The 21,985-nt window shown below is 42.6% G+C and overlaps 1 protein-coding gene across 1 annotated transcript in view; it reads left to right on the top strand.

Annotated features, from left to right (window-relative positions):
* SNX29 (sorting nexin 29) overlaps nt 1-21,985 on the top strand; it is a 472,333-nt gene that overhangs the window by 90,624 nt on the left and 359,724 nt on the right. The window contains exons 12-13 of the mRNA XM_026650716.2: nt 5,657-5,720; nt 7,917-8,045. Of these exons, the coding sequence (XP_026506501.1) occupies nt 5,657-5,720; nt 7,917-8,045 (193 nt within the window). The remainder of the gene's footprint in view (nt 1-5,656; nt 5,721-7,916; nt 8,046-21,985) is intronic.

Raw genomic sequence — 21,985 nt, forward strand, 5'->3', positions numbered from 1 at the left:
CTGACTGCCAAGCTGCAAACTCATGTTAGGAGAACCTTCGGCATTTGCAATAGATACCAACCAGAAGAAGTTCTTTAGAAAGTGTGCTGCATCATGGTTGCGGGAGCACAGCCAGATTTTGGCTAATCTGTGGTGCGAGGCCAGCAGAACAATTGACTTTAGTAAGAAGTGGTAGGAAAGACCCCACATACCAGCAAATAGCGAAGAAGCTGGTGGTATTGGAAATTTATTGGACCATTGATCAGCGTATGAAATGGATTAAGCAGGGCAAGATGGAGTACTAAAAAGCCAGGGACCACAATCGCCCCGCTGGCAACTTGCCAACATTGGGCCTGTTTTATGATAAATTTGACTGGCTACTGGGGGATTGTGCTGAGCACTGAGCCAGCAGTGGTGCATGACGACTTGGTCAGCTAGGAGTGCACCCTGCTGGCCCCAGAAGCCAGCATGGGAATGAATGGGAGACAGGAGCAGGTACCAGATGACGCAAATAAAGTGACTTTGCTGATGAAACCGGTCCTAGAGGAGACTTTGTCGCAGGAGCAGCTGCAGCACATCCTGGGGCTGTACTTCGAGGAGTTTTTGATGTCCCCTTCCCCCCTCCCCGAAGGAAAAGTCCTCCACAGAACTGACAGCAGAAGTGGAAGAGGGAGAAGCTTCCCTGGAGCCTGGTAAGTTTCTGGCTTCATTTTTGTGTTTATTAATATAGGAATGGGAGTGATTTCCATTCAGTAACCAGTGCAAATGATACAAGGCCCAGATAGTAGCGTGTATCTGCTAATGGCAGATTGCATGCCAACACCTTGGTGTCCCTCTTCCCCCACCCCCACCAAGTGGAATAAAAAATGGAGACTGGGGAACCTAAACTGTAAAACAAGCATGTTAAAGAAAAGGAAGGTACATGTTTTTGCTAGCACATTCTGGTTTGTTAAAATAAGAATCTTATGACCTTCTCTTTATGTACGCTGCTTGGCATCAACCCAACAGGATATCTGAGCCACCTGAAAAGACTGAATGGTATGGGGTGGAGTGGGGGAAGAAGTTCAAATTCAGTCCATTTGTGAATGTAGTACATTTCTGTTAATGTAGTTCACGCATTCCATGGGTGACTAAATCATTAGCCCCAGTTACTACTGGGGATTTGAATTCAGACCAGAAATTTGCCAGGGGGAGAAGAGGGATGCTGGTGGGGTTGTGTGTGTTTCCATGCAGTTCTTAAAAGGCTATATTGGAAGAGATGGGGAGGTACTAAGCCATATGAAAGCTAACACAGCATTTTGTTGAATCTGTCATTAATTGTGAACCAATCTCGGGTGCTGATAGCTGCAAACTTTTCCCTTAGTAGGAACTCCAGATAGGTATTCAGATTTCAGGGAAGGGTGTTTTTTCAGGGCTACCTTGGTGGCTCACCTGCCCATGCCACTCGTAGATATGCTGTTCAATCACCATACAGTTAAATATATTGGTTGCATACGTGCCGGTTTCGCACCAGCAGCTTGGAGTAACACTGTTCTTTGCCAGTTGGGCACCCCAAGAACTGTTACGTCCTCCAAAATGTGTGATGCCTAAAATGATAGAGAAGGCTTAAATAGTACAGCATGGCCACTGACCTCCCGCCAAACTCCAATTTTTGGGGCTGGGGGTGCGGGAAAAAAGTTGTGATTTTTAACTTGCCAGTCTCTCAGCACTTTTACTGCAATTAACCCAGCTCTGTCCAGGGAGCTTCTGTGGTGTGAAGCAGCCCTCTCACAATATACTGAAGTTCAGTTTAAAAAAGTAACATTTTCTGTCCTTGAAATTCCAAAATGGTTTTATTTCTGTTTTCCTACACCGAGCTATTTGAGACAATAACCTGTGTCATGTCCTATTGCAGGCCCCTTGACCTTTAAAGGCTGCAATACCTCTGTAGCTCACCCATGCTGCAGAAGTCTGGCTCACCAGACCTTTGTGGATCATTCCAAGAGGAGACGTTTTCATGGTGAACTTATGGTTGATCTTCTGGACAGGGCCAAGAAGCAGGTTGAGTATCAAAGGAAAGGGGACTTGTTGCAAGAGGAAAGACACGCTGAGAGGCAAGTAGAAGGACTCAGTCTGGCTTTGCAGCTTGAGGATACGGTAGTGGCAGGGAGCAGGTACTCTCTTTACGGTTCCTGGAATAGGAAAGATGGTAAAGGGAGGAAGATAGAGCACAACAAAGAGAACTGTTTGAATGGCTGCTGTCTCTAATGGCTGCAAGAGTGCAGGCTCCTGCTGTGCCAGCACCACAGGCTGCATCCCCTCTGGGTTACCCTGACCGGCATTCCAGGAACAGTTTGGACAACTCCATGGCTGGGTGGCCCATCTGAATTGCTGGATAGGGCAAATGTGCCCCATGGAGTCCTCTGTGCTGAACCCCACCCCAGTGGATGCCTCCACTCCCCTGGCCTGGCACCAAGTGCAAGGCAAACGTGGAAGGAAGGGAAAGAGGAATGAGGGGTCAGGAGACATGCAATAGTTGGGGCGGGGTTGTCTTGTACATAGTTGAACTGTTTGCACTTCTTTATGCACTTTGTTGTCGGTTACTTTTAAAGCTTCTGGTGTTGTTGGTGTTTTGGTATGCTAGTAGCAGCTGGCCTGCCAGGCAGTGGTTTAATATTGTACTTTTCCAATACATGTGTAAAAAAATAAAGATTTTATTTGAAAAAGAAATTTTATTGTCGTCACTGCAACACATCATATAACGTGTATTTCAAATTATAAAGGTGAACACATGATCAGGGATAACTTGGGGGGTTGTATGCAAAAACCCCCGTAGTAATTCAGCTATAAAAAAGCATCCCTGACTTCTGTTGCCCAGGTGCATCCAGCTCTAGCAGGGGGGAGGGATAGCTCAGTGGTTTGAGCATTGGCCTGCTAAACCCAGGGTTGTAAGTTTAAACCTTGAGGGGGCCACTTAGGGATCTGGGGCAAAATCAGTACTTGGTCCTGCTAGTGAAGGCAGGGGGCTGGACTCAATGACCTTTCAAGGTCCCTTCCAGTTCTAGGAGATAGGCTATCTCCATTAATTATAATTATTATTATTATATACTTTCTGGCTGAGTGTACTGATTCAGCAGCCCCTCATTGTTACAGTCCATTCAGGGGGAAATGGCTCTCCTCTGGTTTCACAAAGATTGTGAAGAGCACAGTAATGCAGACACCATTGATGACACTGGAATCTAAATGGGTCTGTAAACATCGCCAGCGGGATTTCAATCTGCCAAACACACATTCAACTATCATTGTACACTTGTGGAGAAAGTAATTAAACCTTCTTTTGTCAGGGACTCTGAAATCAAAGTAAAGTTTCATAAGCCAAGGCAAAATGGAATATGTAGGGTCACCCAGAGTAACAGTGGGAAGGTAACTCTGTTTATGACAATGCCATGTGGTGGGAATAGAGTCCCAGAGTGTCAATGAATGAAGACTCCAGGTCATTGGAAAACCCTGTCATTGTGAACTTTTCCAGTGCAGCCCATATTGACGTTCATAAATAGGCTTCTATAGTCCAGGAGGATCTACATAACTGTGGTGTAGTTTCCTTTGTGGTTTATGTACTCGTGCTCCTTGAGGAGAAGCAAAATGTGGGCACATAAGTTCCATCAATGGGCTTGATGCAGTTAGGAAACCCCATTCTCTCAAAGCCAACCGTTACTTCAGGAATATCTTTTATGCCCGCCACTTTGAGATAAACCACACACCTGATTGCCTCAGAAACCTCCACCACCACTTTACCCCCACAGTCAACTTTCCAGCACTAAACTGTTGGCAACCGACCTGTAGCAGTCTGGGTAGACGGCTTCCAGATGGTTATAGCAACTCACTTCTGGACTGGCAAGGCTGCCTTCATGTGTTTCTTTATGCTGGACGGTCAGGGTAAGCTGCTCACAAAGCTCCAGAAAAATGACTGTCTTCATGCAAAAGTGCTGGAACTCGTGCTGGTAATCCAGGTTTGGATGGTGATGTGGTCCCAACATTCTGTGCTAGTAGCCCTGCTCCAGAAGCACCAGACAATATAGGAGTCAACAATGGCTATACTGAGTGTCATGAGCAGCATCAGCCAGTTTGAGTCTGTCATGTCTGTGTTATCGTCATCCTGCTCCATCATTAGCTCTGTCACGTGCCTTTGGTGGGTCAGAAAATGCTGCCGAACCGCCCACCAGCGTTTTCATGGAAATTCAGCTACCCGTGTCCTGAAACAGGAGCGAGAGCCCAAGCAATAAAAGTTCTTGAAATGTCCTCCATGTTACTGGCTCCAGTTGCTGGAACTGTGCAGACCAAAATGACTACTCGGCAGAATGTGTTGGCAGAGTGTTTAAACTTCCTGTAATGTGCAGCATGGATAGTCAAGTTTTCCCACATTGCACCACAAAGAAAAGGCTAGAGCAGCCACATTTCAAGAGGCCGCTGGGAAGTCTGGGATACAGCTAGTTGGACCTGGGTCTGTGTACTGTAGTGTGGATGCTGGAACCCCAGGTTTGGGTGCTGGTTAAAAAATTCTTAACCTATCATTGGCAATCAATGTAGATGCTCAAGCTCTGAGTTCTCAAATCCAGGGGCCGCTGACTTGAGTTCCACTAACCCTGGTGTTACATTGCAGTGTAGACATACCCTTAGGTGCTTCTGAAAATTTTTGCCTGAGGTGAACTTATGTGGGTCCCCGAATCTGCCACCACCTTCTGCCAAGTTAGTTACTGATGGCTGAATTTTCTCACTCTGAATGATGGTTTCATAAGTAAAAATCCAAACGTCATTAGTGTAATTGCCATTTTATGTGTCCATTTAATAAGTTTTTCTTGTGCAGTATGAAATATCTAGAATAATGATGTGACTGGTCTTCAGATCTAGCATTTCTCAATTTTGTGAGGATGCAGAAGGAATTTATTGCATGTAGTTTAGTAATTCCGCACAGCAGTGTAAAATTTCACCCTAAAAACTTGATGTGATGTCATTGGATTTTCTGACTCATATTTGTTCTTTCCTTTGTTCCCCCAAGAGAATTCTCAATTAGTTAAAAAATACAGACACTCCAGTGTCATCAAGAAGGCGGGGATTGAGTTATGGAACAAGTAAAGCTGGTTTTAAAAGGGACTTACTCTGTACTAATTAAACTTTTTTTATTTTTTTTTTAGTTTTGATCAACAAGAAAGTGAGAGACTCTTGATTAGTTTATTTCTGGTAACTTGATGTGTCCGTAAGTCTCCCTCAGAAACTAGGGAAAGAGGAGTTATCTTGTCAAGGCAGATCTCCTTTGTCAGAATGTTCAGCTGAGAGGTTGAGTGAAGTAAAGATAGTAAGCTATGACAGTTTGGCTTGTTCGTCTACATACATTGAAAACATTAACTTATTTTAAGGTGTTGTACGTGGCAGTGTCAGAAGATAGCAGCTGCAGTGAAGTAGACTGCATTGTTAAAATTAGAGTTACAGCCTCATGCAGACTGACTTACAATACTAAACAAGGTATACTATTGCATACTGCATGTGTCAAGTTATACCACTTCTTAAAAGATCACTTAAGTTGATGAAATGTAAGCACATACTTAAGTGCTTTGCTGAATTGGGGCCATAGTACTTATGACCTTTTGATCTGAAATGATAAAAGGATGCATAGTTCATTTATATTTTCTTCCCTTCTCAGATGAACTTCGGCAAGCTATTGTGGCCATGATGAACAGAAAGGATGAGCTCGAAGAACAGAACAGGTAACTTTCTATTTCTACATTGGATGCCATGTATAATTTCATAATATTTATGTTTTTGTCACTTAGCTCCTTTACATGTAGGAAAAATTGCTATTAAAGCAGTTATCTTCTGCTTGGTGCTTGTATTCCTTTTGTGCAACTTAACAAGCAAAATGCGGCAGTGTTTCTATAACCTAATATAAGGTGGATGTGTAACTGTTATCTACTCAGAGTAATAATCAATGATTCACTGTGAAGCTGGAAAAGCGTATTGAATGGGGTCCTGCAGGGATCTGTCCTGGGTCCGGTTCTATTCAATAACTTCATAAATGATTTGGAAAATGGCATGACGCATACACTTATAAAGTTTGCGGTTGATACCAAGTTAGGTTGCAAATGCTTTGGAGGACAGGATTAGAATTCAAAATGATCTTGACAAATTGGAAAAGTGGTGTGAAATTAATAGCATAAAATTCAATGAGGACAAATGCAAAGTACTGTAATTAGGAAGGAATAATCTAATGCACGAATACAAAATGGGAAATGATTGCCTCAGAAAAAGAACTGCAGAAAAAGATCTGGAGGTTATAGTGGATCACAAAGTAAATATGAGTCGTCCGTGTAATACTGTTGCAAAAAACGAACATCATTCTGGTATGTATTAGCAGGAGTTTTGTAAGCAAGACACAAGAACTAATTCTTCCATTCTACTCAGCGCTGATAAGGCCTTAACTGGAGTACTGTGTCAAGTTATGGACACCACACTTGGGAAAAGATGTGGGCAAATAGGAGAAAGTCCAGAGGAGAGCAACAAAAATGATTAAAGGTCTAGAAAACATGTCCTACAAGGAAAGATTGAAAAAAATGGGGTTGTTTAGTCTGGAGAAGAGAAGACTGATGGGGGACATAAATCTTCAAGTACTAAAAGGTTGTTATAAAGAGAAGGGTGACAAACTGTTCTTCAGACCCACTGAGGACAGGACAAGAAGGAATGAGCTTAAATGGCAGCAAGGGAGATTTAGGTTAGATATTGGAAAAACCTTCCTAACTGTTAGGGTCATTCTGCTCTGGGCCAAATTACTTAAGGAAGTTGTGGAATCTCCGTAATTGGAGGATTTTAAGAACAGGTTTGACAAACACCTGTAGGGGATAGTCTAATCTAGATAATTCTTAGTCCTGTCTCAGTTCAGGGGACTGGACTAAATGACTGTATCAAGGCCCCTTCCAGTCCTACAGTCTATGATTTCTATGATTTACAAGCAAACAAACTTTCGTTAGAATTAAAATTGCATTGAATTGACTGAGCTGAGAATTTTTGTTAAACTATATTTTTACAAAACTAAATCTGTGGTCAAAATAATATTTTAAGATCTCAGGATACTTTTCATAAAAGAACAGGTTTGCCCTAGTACCTCGGGCCAGAATGTCTCCTCTTTTCTCAGTTACGCAGCATCTTGTATGTCGGTTAGCTGCCATACCAGAAGTATAAACCACACCGGATATAAATATATTATGCTAGAGTTGTGTGAATGTACAGTTTGTAAATCTTTTTCTCTTTCTTTTGGATGAAAAATGCTATCTAATTTAAAATTAAACTTTTAAAAAATATTTTTAATAACAAAATGAAATAGAGAAGCAAAAACCTTTCTTATCCCAGCTATGTACACCTCTACCCCGATATAACGCTGTCCTTGGGAGCCAAAAAATCTTACTGCATTATAGGTGAAATCGCGTTATATCGAACTTGCTTTGATCTGCCGGAGTGTGCAGCCCCCTCCCCCCCCCCGGAGTGCTGCTTTACCGCGTTATATCCGAATTCATGTTATGTCGGGTCGCGTTATATCAGGGTAGAGGTGTACTTACTCAGTCTGTTTGGAACACCATAAGTAAAAGCATAGAAATAATATAAAGAAGGTGTGGTCTTTTCTCCAGGTGGATTGTTTGAGACACATACTACAGTCATACAGATTGCAGTTTACACCTTCAAGTGGCTTTTTTTAAATGTCCTGCATTTTTATTGTTTAAAGTGTGACTTAATTATTTGTAACTTATTCTTAATGTGGTTTAAAAATGTAGGGACTGCTGATGAACCCCATCCATTTCCTCCCCCTCCTCCCCCAGTGATTGTAGGTTGAGCCCCACCCAGCTTTATATATACAGCACTGTAAATCGCAGGGAATTTACCTGGTTATAACAGGTGAAGTTCCCTTTTTCCAGATCTCTGCGAAACCTGCTTGATGGAGAGATGGAACATTCTGCACTACTCAGGCAAGAAATTGAAAACTTGAGAAGGAAAGTAGCAGAGCATGAGGAGCGACATGCAGCAAAGATCCAGGCCTTGGCAAGGTAGGGAGGTGAAACCATCACTGAAAGCAAGTAGCTAATTGGGTAAAGTTTGGAATAAATATACTTGGCTTTCTTTAGAAAAGACCTACATAGGTGAATTGCGTATGGAAAGACTTCATTTGGTGGTAAGGAGAGGAAGGGATGCACAAATATGCAGGAGTAGGTGATTTATGTACTTCATAATCTGTTCTATGAAGTGCATAAACACATCATTTTAAACCATTCTGGGTGTAAATTGTGTGGTAAGTATCAGAGAGAAATGTAATTTTCACTAACAAACTTCATTCTTTGTATTTTGTTGTTCTGTGTAAACATATCTTTGTGCGTATTTTCATTGGGAAGATACTTTTTTGTAGTTACTGGAGGAAAAAAAAACCTTGGATGTGAGGACAGTAAAATGCTGACAGTTGTCACCCCACTGATTTCCAAGGTTGATTTGGCTGATATGGCTGGCTAGACAGATGTCCCGCTCCACGTTTGTTCCTCCCAAAGCTGTAGACTTGGTCAAAACCAATAACTTTCACTAGTAATAATGTTCTGCAGTCAAGGATCTGAGAGAATGCAAGGAAGACTCTTCTGGGTAAGAGTCAATAGGAATGTATCTGCTTTTTAAGGGAATAGAAGAAAAGTTTACTATCTTCAAAGTAAGGTAGTTCTTTTCACTCCTCTTGTCCCACAAACTTTCAATTTACTAACTGGTAACTAAATGGCTTTGCCTACTTCTGTACTTACTGAGCAGAAAAATACTATATTATGTATTGAAAATAGTGTAATTTAAGATGTTGATGCAATTTTATTGAAATAATTTAATATCTACTCATAGTCTATTATTCTGTGCTCACTTGCCTTTGTGCTCTGTATGTGAGCAGCCTTCAAAGTTTCATCTCCAAGCAGATATGCTGTACTCAACCAAAAGATCTGAAATGAAAAGAAAATGTGAATCTCTTGTTATCTTGTAGTTGGTGAAAAGATTTTGTCTTTACCAAATTGTTTTCCTCACATGCTTATTGTAATGTATCTAAACCGTAGACATAATCAGAAGGGCTATTCAGTTTTAGTATCTTTTACAGTTTTACATTGGAATATAATAAGATTCTGGGGGTTCCTGTCCCAAAGGGGGGAAAATAAAAATCTACAATAGATGAGGTTTAAATTAATTGTCAGTAGTTACTAAGGGTTAAAAAGTAACTACTCAGGAGAAAATAGGTAAGGATTAACAACCTTAATGAAAAAGGACCTAAAACCCACAAATGGCAGCCGAGGGATGAAGGGATATTAGTAACTGGCAGTTGTGTGGAGTCAAGTTAAATTTAAAAAATAACAAAGCAATAGTCTAGGATTAAAATCTAGAGACAATAAAAATAGCAACAGTTAGGCATTGGGTCTAGAGACCATAAAAAGGGATGGGCTTAATTTTTTTTTTAAGTCTCCCTTTGCCTGTATTTTGTCTTAAGCCATGCCCTTTCACATGAGTCTATAAAGTCCATGTCCTCAATCCCCTAGTGGAGCATGATTTGTGAAGTGCCACACGAGCCTCTTAGGAAAAAATATTTCAATAATTTATTAAAATAATATAGTCTCCATGCTGATGTTATCAGTGAACATAAAGCATGAGATGTTAGCATTGTATTGCCTCTAAAGAGTGTGATACAAGAAAAGCAATAATACTGCACCTTTTAAAAAGTGTGAATTTCAGCTTCATTTAAGATGGAAATGGAAAACTTTCTTTTTAAATTTAATAACAGAGTAAATACTTTGTGTGGGCACATCTGATTTTCTTCTTACTCATTATTTCTCAGATATTTAAAATACTGTACTAAGTATTCAGTAAACAAGTGCGTGGGGGGGAGGGAGAGGGAATGGTTCCAGCAAACAAGCTGTTTAAATTAATCAAATTTCCTTTCAAGTCATTCATCTTTTTTATTTGCCGCCATTTACTGTTTTACGCCTAATGCTTAATTTTCAAATAGGTATGGAAAACTGTCACTGTGATGATTTATATCTATGGTCATAACTTCACCTGTATCAAAAACTTGCTTTATTTTTCCAACAGCATAGTATGATGTATAAGCATTTTTCAACATTTTCAGAAGAAACTACATCACTCAATGTTTAAGCAAATAGGTCAACTGTCAGCTGCTATATAGCCAGAAATATATCTAAATATTTGCTAGAAAAATCCCCAAATAACAATAGGAGGTTCAAGCTAAGGATTACATTTTCTCCAGCCTGGATCTTCTTTTGAGCAAAGTTTACTCTGCCAAATATGTGTTGGCACAAAGTATAAATGAGTTTGTCTTCTCTGTTGATTCTATTTTAAATCAAAGTCAATATGATTAATGGTCTTTCAGCAAAACATTTTGAGCAATCTTTTCTCAAATACTAAGCTGTGTTGTATTATCCTAGGCTATAGGTGTCTTCTTGTTTTCTATAGTTTGCAGGTAGTTGCAAACTCATAAGAGAGGGCATACTCCAGCTCTTGTGGTTTAGGTCTGGGGTAGAGGTAAGACTAGAGAGATGGATAATTACCCCTGTGATGGACCAACCCTTATCTCCTTCAATTTGAGATTAGGATGCATCTATCTTACCTGTTTTGATGGTTTTGCCTGTAGAGGTTCATGGACCCCCAGTGAGTTTTCCAGGTGGTCAAAAGGGATAAATCTGTTCTTCTGACAGACCACTCTATTATAAAGTCTTATCAAACCATTGACAATCTTTCATTCTCCACTGTTACAGTGAGCCTTAAGTACAGACTGTTCTGGCTTTGTCCTCACGTGTCACTATGGTTTACAGATGACTTGCGACAGATAACGGAAGATGGGATTTGGCTAGTGTTGATGCTGGAAGTCTTGAGCCCAATCGGACTGATTGCTTCATACTGAGTTGTTAAGATTGCATGCGGGAAGCAAGAAATATACTTCACATCCATCATATCATTTGCAAAGTCTTGCACAGCTGAATTATTCTGAGTGGCTGGTGGCTTGGTGAATCCTTGCTGTCTCCATTCAATTATTGTGGTGTTTGTTTTTCTCATTATGAAAAATGTTCATGTTTTTTGCAACTGAAAATGCTTAGATTCAGCCTGAGCTATCCTCTGCCATGGACGCAGAACAGTGTTGTGCGGGGACAAACACTGTGTTTGCTTGAGTTTCAACCAAAATTGCTTGTTGAAGTTAGAGATGTTGGGGCAGCTTCATGCCACAACATACAAATTAGAACCTTGTCCTTGCTGGTGAAGGCCAGTGGAAGAGTACAGAGGCTACTGTTGGTCAAGATTGTCAATATTTCCATATATGCAGCAGGGTACCAGCAGCTCTTAAAGAAGCTACCATGTAAGGCCTGTGCTCAGGAAACTAACTCTTAATGTTGAATTTTCTGGCTCACTATTGATCTGTGTCATAGCTCAGATTTTAGGAAAGGTCACCGAGAAGGTTGTGGCAAGGCAATTCTGGCAGTTCTTTGATTCCTCAGATTTTTTAATCATGTTTAATCTGGTTATAGGCTTCGGTATGAGGTAGAAACTGCAGTGATTGCTTTAGTTAATGATCTCCTAGCAATGGATGAAGATAAAGGGCCCATGCTGATTTTTAGATATGTCAGAAACCTTTATTACAGTTGACTGTAAAAGATTTTGTTAGCTGTCTTGTGAACGCTAGCAGAGATGCTCTTGAGTGACTCCATTCTTATCTCTGTGACAGAACTCATAGAGTAGCTATGGGCAACTGTTCCTCTGTTGCAGTAGGCAGTATGCCACCTCTCTTGTTCATTGTGTATATGAGGCTATTGGTAGGATTAGTTAAGAGACATAAGCTGCAGTGCATTTAGTGTGTTGTATATGCATTTACTATATAGTATCTGACAGCTATAGAGCGGGATATACTCTTTTAATAATTACAATATATCCCCAGTTGTCACAGAGCAGGAGCCTGTAAATGGTTTACAGGAACTGGCTGGTCACATGACTACTCAGGGCGGAGTATAAGAGGAAGTTGGATCAAAGGGGAACTAAGGGGAAAGGTGTGTTTTCTCCCCTCCACATTGGCTGAATAAGGAAAGCCTCTGGGGATTATTGCCAAATGTTTTTTTCAGTTGACTTTGGTTCTGTGACTGTTTTGTGGATAATAAAGCAAGCCCTGAGTAATGGGCCTTAAAAGGACTAATGCTAGGAGCTTTATTTCCTTTCCCTGATTTGTAAAACTACCCACCACCTTACAGCTGTCTACGTGGGATTATACCTTGGGGCCATTTGGAAGGTGAAGCAGAATGCTGCAACCTGTTTATTAAATGGGGTTGTATATTGGGAACACAGTAGATCAGTGCTTTGTGATCTGCATCGACTTCCAGTAAACTTCTGGGTAGAATTCAAGGTGTATTGAGCAGCACCTTTCTCAATAAAAATGAGGGGAACTGCTGGCAGAGCATTCTTTGTGAGAGGTCCTCTATTTTTTGGACTCAGTCTCCCACTTGGTCCCCTAGAGCCCATGTTTGTTTACCTTCCAAGCATACTGAAAAGCCTCTGTTTTCACTTTTTGTTAAGGCCTTTGTGAAGGGTTTGGTTGAGGCAGGACAGAGTTGGATGAGGAGGGATGTGGGAGGGATGTTATGGAATCTCCACCACAATGTACAGCTGCCTTCCCTTGGTAAACATCCCCTTCTGGTAGGGTGTAAATACCGTATAAAAAGTTAACTGTTTAAATGATTAAAAATATTTAGTTTAAACGGTTAACCAGCTGGGGCCGATCTGGCCGACGCGGCTGGGGCTAACAGAATGAGCAGGTTAATGGTTAAGGCGGGTTAACCGGTAAGACTAATGCTTACTAGTTAACTGGTTAACATTTTACATCCCTACCTTGTGGGAGTGTCAGTACAAACACCTTTTGCCCATCCACTAGGAGTGTACCCTTCACTATGGCTATGACTACACTATGAGTTAGGGGTGTGATTACACATACTTGTGCTAGCTCTGTGAGGTAGGGGTGTTATTCCCCTGCCCTTGTACAGCTAGGCTGAGTATAAATCGCAGTGTAGCCGTAGTAGCGTGGGTAGCAATAGTGGAGACACAGCTTAGCCTGCTGAGTATTTTCCCTTATAGCATAGATGTAGCCTAAGACATATCAGCCTTTGTTGACTTCCTGAACAAATGAAGGTGAATTGAATTCTGAATCTACAGCATCATATATAGGGCCCTACCAAATTCACAACCATGAAAAACGTGTCACCGATCATGAAATTTCTCCATAAAATCTAGTTATGGGAGGCGCAGGGCTGGGGGGTTCCCTGGCTGGGGGCTCCTGCTGTGTCCCTGGCTCCAGCTGCTAGTCTCCTCTGGGCTCAGGAGGGATGGGACTTACTCTTCCACTGCACAGCCGCTCTCGGGGGGAGATCAGACCCACCTTTGGGTACTTCCCCTGCTGGGCAGCAGCCTCCAGAGGTGGAGGTGGGTCTGATCTCCCTCGTGCTGTTGGGAGCACGCTGCAGCTGGGGGAGGTACCCAGAGGTAGGTCCAATCTCCCCCTGAGAATGGTGTGACAGGGAAGGGCAAGTCTTGTGCCTCCCCAGCCCTGCCGGGACTAGCAGCTAGGAGTGCCCAGCTGGGGTGACCAGACCCATCTCCACCTCCAGGAAGCTCCTAGACTGCTGCCTTCGGAGGCTCCCACAGCAGTTTTGTGACATGCCCGCCCCCGACCTCCTTTTGGGTTGGGACCCTCAGGATTACAACACCATGAAATTTCAGATGTAAACATGAAATTGACTAATTTCCTAATCCTATGGCTGTGAAATTGACCAGAATGGACTGTGAATTTGGTAGGACCCTAATCATACAGCCACACTGCAACTTTTTTGAAAATGATGGAACCTGGAGCTTCCCACCAGAAGAATGATCTCCTGATCTGAGAAACCTGTCTTCCCTTAAAAATACAAAGTATTGGCTAGCTGTTGGGGTCAGTGACGTGGGGCCTGGCAGCAGTGTGTGCGGTTCTAACAGGATCTTTATCCGCTTTAAGGTCAGTTGACTTTTTAGCCCTAGACCCTTGCCTTATACTGACATACCACCTGCGGATGTTGAGTTGGTAGAGATTAGCAGTAAATCAGGATTTAAACTTGGTACCTCTTTTAAGGTGAAATGTCCGTGACTGACTAAGGCCTGGTCTACATTACCAAGTTTTACCAGTAAAACTTGCCTTATGTCAACACATTATTGCATGTGTCCACACTCAATTTTGAGTCCTGTTGGTAAAACACTGACTTTGTGTCAGTCAAGTTAAACCACCTCCTTGACTGACATAAGCCCTCTACTGGTGCTGCTCCACTATTAGAATGTGTTACCTGTACCAATGGAAATAGCCCTCCAGGAACTATCCCACAAAGCTCCTGTCCCTGTGAGTGACCACTCTGGTCCTAATTTTGAATTCTGTTGCCCAAGGGCTACAGTGACTGGAAGTCTGTTTCTCCCTTCCCTGCTTTGAAATCCCCAGCCTGTTTTGGAAGTTCCTCTTATTCTAGTAGTCCACCTTATCGAGCACATCTTTGTTACCTTAGCACATAGATACGGGCAGCAGGTAAAGCTGCAGCTAAGAAAATGTCAGGCAAGCCTCATGCTGCAGTTAGGTCTAAGAAAGACATCCTGGACTTCCACAGCCTGTGTAGAGAAGAGTCAGTGCAAGCCTGGCTGTGTAATTGCTCCAGGAATAAACATGTTTATTCTGTAAAAAGCAACAGAGGGTCCTGTGGCACCTTTAAGACTAACAGAAGTATTGGGAGCATAAGCTTTCGTGGGTAAGAACCTCACTTCTTCAGATGCAAGTTTATTCTGACATTGCAGAGGGGATGCAAAAATTGTATGGGGATGAGCAGCAATGCTGGGCAAAGGGGAAGAACTACAACAGTCCTACCAGAAGGCAGAGTATCTCGTCAGAATCTGGGAGCTCTACTAGTAGTACTAATTGGCCGGTGCTATGCAGATCTGGATCCTATACTAGGTGAGGACACCGCGACCAGCCAGCAGGTGACACTTGGCATCTCAGAAGACGTGGAAGAAGGAGCCCCAGCATGCACAGTGATGAAAAGCTTGTTTAGAAGGGGGACATGGAGGATGCAGACTCGGCAGAGAGCCTGGAGCTCATTGAGAGCCAGCCAAACCTGACCCAGACAATCCCAGAGGTGGAATCCTCTGAGGAAGGGGAAGGGAGGTCAGGTATAGGTGCATTAATACATGTTTCTTTTACTCATTTCATGGGCCCCTCAAAATGGCAACCCCTTGTAGGCAGGGAACAACAAAGGAATTCCTTTTTGAAGTAGCCTTTGTTTGAACAACATTCACTGGCAATCAGACACAAAAAATAAGACACAAAAATAGTGTAAGTAAAGCAAAGTATTGAATTTCATGGAGTTTTCATGGAACGAATGTAACCAGCAAACTTAGTCTTGACATTGACAAAGTTTGCTGGTGAAATTCATTCCATCCTTGAAATTTACTGCATTTGTGCACAGTACTCCATTCTTCCTCACAGACAGGCACACAGCACTCTGTTTCTCTGCATGGGGACAGCACTGTAAGCTAAGGTAATATTTAAAAGATCATGGTAACTTAGGTAGTATTTTTAAAAGTCACGGTTTGGGAGTATTTTCATGATTTCTGTGATCACCATGCAATAGTGGTTTACACAGGTCCCTAACTATAAGCAATATACAAACATTCCCAAATGCATGCTTCAGCCAGAGCAGGCAGATAGTATTTCTAGTAATATAAATTGATAATGCAAACAGAAAAAGAAAATATACTGAAATGGATACCTGAGCATTCAATTAAAATACATAGAAAATTTAAAAGAATCCTTGCAAGCAGTCCATTAACTGGTCATTCAGACTACATGATTTTTTATTACTAATTGGATGGTAAATATGTAATGTAAACCTAAAACACAGTACTTTGGTTCTTTAGTCCAAGTCCACAACAAATTACTTGCATGCTGTGCTTAGATCAGGGGAGGGCAAACTACGGCCCGCGGGCTGGATCTGGCCCATCAGGGCTTTCAATCCGGCCCACGCCCCATGGCTCAGCGGCGCTAAGGCAGGCTCTCTGCCTGCCCTGGTCCTGCACCGCTCCCGGAAGCGGCTGGTACCACATCCCTGCAGCCCCTGGGGGAGGGGAGGGCAGAGGGCTCTGTGGGCTGCCCTTGCCTGCAGGCACCACCCCCCACAGCTCCCATTGCCTGAGAACGGGGAACCACGGCCAATGGGAGCTTTGGGTGTGGTACCCGCAGGTGAGGGCCTCGCGTGGCGGAGCCGCCTACCCCACCCCATCCCCAGGAGCAACTGCCGGACATGCTGGCCACTTCTGGGAGTGGTGCGGGGCCAGGGTAGGCAGGGAGCCTGCCATAGCCCCCCTGCGCGCCGCTGCCACCCTGGAGCCGCTTGAGGTACCCCAAACCCCTCCTGCACCCCAACTCCCTACCCTGAGCCCCCTGCTGCACCTCTCCTGCACCCCAACCCCTTGCCCTGAGCCTCTGCCACACCCCACACCTTTCCTGCACCCCAACCCTCTGCCCCGAGTCCCTTCCTGCACCCTGGACCCACACCCCGCACTCCCTCCCGCACCCCAACCCCCTGCCCCAGCCCTACATTTGTGGCGCTGCATACAATTTCCCCACCCAGATGTTGCCCTTAGGCCAAAAAGTTTGCCCACCCTTGGCTTAGATTCATGGATAAAAAGAGTTAGAGATGGTTTGTTGCTGGCTCAGGGGGCTTGGCTTTGAATTGACTTGCAGAGCTCAGCAACAGTGACAACCCTTCTGTTTTTGAGTTTTAGGTTGATCTTGGTATGAATATCTCTTTTTGTCTGTCATAATCTCAATAAAGGTTTCAAGCAGGTATTCTTTTAAGCTTAGACTGAATGTTTCTAGGAAGGGGTGTTTTGTTTTTTTCCGCTACAGTAGGACACTTTCATATGCCACTCTGCAGTGATCTGGTAGCACTGCAGGGGGCTGGCAGCAGACAGGCCTGGGCAGCCTGGAGTTGCCTTGAACAATTGCCTTCTCTGGGGCTTTGGCATCCTCATGAGCGATATATTGGCCAGAATCACCAATACCTATAGTAAGTTTAGCAATACTTAATGCACTATCCCCGCATTTGTTACCTGGGACACACCACAGTCCACCTCACACCCTTCATGGCTACAGGTTTTGAAAATTACCACATATACTCTCCATGCTGCGGGTCACTGAACTGTCTTGAAGAAAACGGTCCTTAAGCAAATGAAAAGGATATCCTTTCTATAGGTTGCATTGACAAAAGTTAAACAGGTCCAGACATGCACAGAAGGAATTCCTTATCTAAGGAGTAGGCCAAAACCACTTGGAATGCTACCAACGTAAATTGAGTCACTACCTGCAGTTTGTGAATTTAGTAGTAATGGAGGATGGCATAGAAAAGCTGTGGTTACATGAGAGTTGGAAAACCACTTATTCTCATAAATCATACGAAAGGCACCTGTTCAGCAAGGATCGTAATAATGGCTCGTATGATAAACACTTGGTTTTTATCGATTGCCAAATAATTAGTAAATATAAGTTGTATGCTTTTAGTAGCTTGTTAGAATTATCTGCTGGACACGTTACCCCACCATGACTCTGTCTGAACAGCAGAGCTCTGATGTTCTGTAACCTTGCTTCCTTAATAAAGAGTTGTTTATTACTTACTAATACTCCAGAGTCAGTTGTCTCAGGCCAGATAGATAGCTGGTGGAAACCCATGGGGAGTACTATCACTTAGGAAGGCAAGGTTGTATAGCTGACCCTCCTCTCCAGGGCCATCCTTAGGATTTATGGGGCCCTACGCAGTATTATTAAACTGGTGCCCCTCTGCCTGATGGCAGTCCGGGCTCACAGCCCTGGGGTGAGGGATGAGGCAGCAAAGGATACTGAGCCACCCGGCCCACCTCACAGTGCCGGAGAGTCACAGTTCCCCGCAGAGACCCCCATACCCTTTCCCTCATGCAGAATGTGCAGCGCTGGCGCATTTGTCTCTGTGAATACAGCCCCTGCTTAAGGAGACTGCAGCGCGCACTGGGTGTGCGGGAGCCAACCCATTCTTACCTGCTATCATGGGCGGTGGGTGAAGCTGCCGCTTGGGGAGGATAGCTCCCCAGCCCACCTGTGGCCCCGCCCATACTCCACCCCTGTTCTGCTCCAGGCCCCACCCTCACTCTGCCCAGGCACTGCCCTCTCCCCACTGTCTCCATCCTCTCTTCACTCCCCCTCCCCGATCACACCCTTCCAGCCAAATCCCTGAACCCAAATGAAGCAAATGACATTTGAAAAAAACACTCTTCTGCAATTTTTTTCTAAAGAAAATGGAGCATGTTTTCCACTGCATGCCAGAAGGTGAAGTCTGGACGTGCAGGAGGTACCTAATTAAAAACACTGAACTTGGGAATAAAAAAATGTCAGTCACGGGTTTTTTGATATACCTGAAGTTTGTCAGAGATTTATTTGCAAAAATTTTGTAGTAAGGGCAAGTCAGCTGTCCTGCTGAATACAACATTAAATATTATGGAATACATGATGCAGCTCTTCTCTGTTTTACGTTTTCTTAATCAGTATTTCTAAGATGATTTTATATTTTAAATGTACTCTTAAGGCTTCATAAAGTAATCATTCCAGATTACTACATATTTAACTCACTGAAACAAAGACATTATTTTAAACTAATCAGTCAGAGAGGTTTAGTTTGTTCATAACAATGTTCATTGCTTTTAGAAAAAGGGAACACTAATTTACTTTGTGATCTCCATAACAATAGACATGTTTATGAAATTTCACCAACTTTACAAAATATTTTTTCCAAAGATTTTAGGCATAACAAAGGATTTTAGATCTTACTAAGGTACTGATTTTGCTAGAGGGTTCTCTTAAAACTAGTTCATCAAATAGTCAGAAATAAAGAAAAGGAAACTCGTTTTTCCAGCTATCTGGCAGGAAAGGGGTGTTGTCCCTTTAAGGGCTCTCTTCAACGGGGGTAGGGGTGAAGGGAGAAAGGGATGGACAGAAAGGACAGGAAGACTTTGGAAGCAAGTTTTTTGTACTATAGTAATTAAAATTAAAATGTGTATTTTAGATAAGAGTGGTCCTTTGAAGTATTTATTTAAAAAACTGTATGTCTGAAGATCCAAGCATTTAAGGCTAAAGATGAATATTCAGATTGTGCATCCAAAAATCTATGCAAGGATGTTTTAGAGATGTGATTTTATCATCTTCAGCAATACACTAATGAAATATTTTTAAAGCAAATTTTAAACTAAGGTCCTGTAGACTAACATGTTCTGAATAAATATTACAGTAATACACAACTGTTTTTGTCAGTAAATGCCTGTTAAATGGCTTCATTACCACTTGAATGGCTCTTTAACAGTTTCAATGTTGTGCTAATAGGTCTGGCAGGCTGGAAGGCTTTTTCACTTTTAAGTTACTAGGTCCCCTGTGGAGTAAAGAGTCACCAGGCTGCAGCAGCTAGCTGTGGGAGCCTGCAGGAAGGCTCAGAACAAGGATAGGAAGAGGTGGGAGGGTGGACATTAAAACCCAGGGGTCAGGGGTGCCCCAAATTTTTGGGTGCCCTACACAGCTGCGTATGCTGCATATGTATAAGGACGGCCCTGCTCCTCCCCTCTGCCCCCAACACCTTCCATGCCAGCTGGAAGACTGACGTTAATCAAGATGAAGAAGAAATGGACAGGGGAAAACATGTTCTCAGATATCCTCAAAAGCTCCAAGTCCAGGGGCCACAAAACAAATGAGTGGCGGGAATGCATGAGAGGAAAGACAAAAGAACAGGGAGGAGCATAGGGAAGTCCACCAAGACATTATGTGGATCCTGAGACAGAAAGCACAAATGCTACAAAGGATTATGAAGCAAAATGCCTGGAACACTTACATTCAGCAGCCATTGCACTTCATAGACAAATTTATCTGTCTGGAGCCTGGACTGTAGTGCCAGCATAGCATGTCACAGTATCCCTTCCACTTAACTCTATTGTAAGATATGGTGAATTGCTATGACTTTGTCTACACTGACAACTGTGTTGTTCATGCAGGAACGGTCAGCGCCTTGCACTTCTTTAAATAGTTAAAACCTTTTTTAGAAGTATTTTTATTGTTTATTACTGCTCAATAAAGTTTTAGTTTGAAAAATGAAGATTTATTTACTTTATTTTACAAAACAGACATGTATACCCCTGGAAAAAAATAAATACTCCCACCAAAATCAAAAATATGTTAACAGTTCATTTAAGATTAATATACAAGCTAAGTAGATGACCCAAATATGTCCAGCGCATCCTTCTGATTCTGGTAGAAAGAACTGATGGTTGGTGGCTTCTTGGATCTCTTTGTTTGTAATAATGATGCCAAGAGTCTTTTGTAGGCACTTATTTTTGAAGGCATTTAGTTTTCTATCTAACGTTTTGGTAGATTTCCAGCTCTCGCAGCCATAGATTAGTACTGAGACTACATTTGAATTGAAAATTCTCAGTTTTCTTCTGATGTTATATATCTTTGATTTCCATATGTTTTTTAGTATGCCTTTCCTATCCTTGATGTCACTTCCTTCTTAAGGTCTCTGTTGGCCGATATAGTGCTGCCCAGGTAGATGAACTGTTTTCTTGATATTTTTGCCTTTTAATGTGATGGTACTGCTTGGCAGCTGAGTTTTAAGGCTATTTGTTCTAGCATAACTAATTTTGAGCCCTGCTTGACTGCTTTTTGTGCCAGGTTGTCTGTCTGTCTTTGTTTGTAACTTTTCAGGGGTGTTGCTCAGTAGTGCAATATCAGCAAAGTTTAGGTCTCCCATGCTGTACAAATATTTGTGTTGCTTACACACTTCAGTATCCAGTCTGTGGCAGTGCCAAACCGTGGAGATAAAATGCAGTCCTGTCTCCACACTGAACCAGTCTGAACCACACTGTCTAATTGTTCACCCTTACTGAGCACTTTGTATCTCTATACATGATGATATTGACAACTTTAGTTGGGATTCCAGAAGATTAAAGAATATTCCACAATGTATGTCTGTGCAGCTTGTGAAATAAGTATTTCAGCATGTGATCAATGTATGAGTTATGTCTTTATTTGTTTCATTAGTTTTAAGTGCTTGGGTTTTGCAAATGATATTATAGGGAAAGGCTTATTATTTTGCAATCTTAACTAGCTTTGAAATGAAGTGGGGTTATCTAGGGTCTGTGCATGAAGGGAATCTTTTGACCCAAGTGAGTTGTTGAAGTCTGTTTGGTCTGGCTAACGATCTCTATGAGAGATGCTGTAATTCCTTGAATGAGCTACCAAAAGCAGAATAAATACTGCCCTTTGTAAAGGAATACAGGGTAGCTAATTGGAGAGTGCTGTAGACAATCATTGGGAAGAAGAATTGTATTGGTCATCTTCAAAGAAAAAGGGAACAAAATTTTAAATGAAAACTATAGCCCAGAAGCAGACAGTGAACTTGTATGGGAAAATGAGCGTAAGGTACCCCTTCATTCCCTTGCATGAGTTACTCATACCATGGCTAGTAATATAGGAGAGGAAGTAGGCTCCACAGAGCCACTACATCTTTCCCCATACATGTGGGTGGGAGGGGGCGGGGAATAGGTGAAGCCTTCACTGTGCCATCTTCTCACCCCCTCCAGGTCTATGTGCCGTCCAGCATAGCTTCTCTAATATGTTAGGGAACATATATTGCACCAGTTATACCTCTGATGGAATTTATGCCTTTGCTAGAGCAGTGGAGAAACTGGAAGGGAGATTGCTACTCTTGGAGTCATCATCTACTTCCTGGGCTGCTGGGTCAGTATAACAACATACTGTGGCAATCTCTGGGCTCATAGAAAAGTTATATTGAGCCCTGTGTGTCCTTGCTATTTATGTTGTATTTTTATTAACATTTCATCTAGG

The sequence above is a fragment of the Terrapene carolina genome, unplaced genomic scaffold (assembly GCF_002925995.2).
Source record: "Terrapene carolina triunguis isolate 2854851 unplaced genomic scaffold, T_m_triunguis-2.0 Scaffold93, whole genome shotgun sequence".
NCBI classification, from domain to species: Eukaryota; Metazoa; Chordata; order Testudines; family Emydidae; genus Terrapene; species Terrapene triunguis.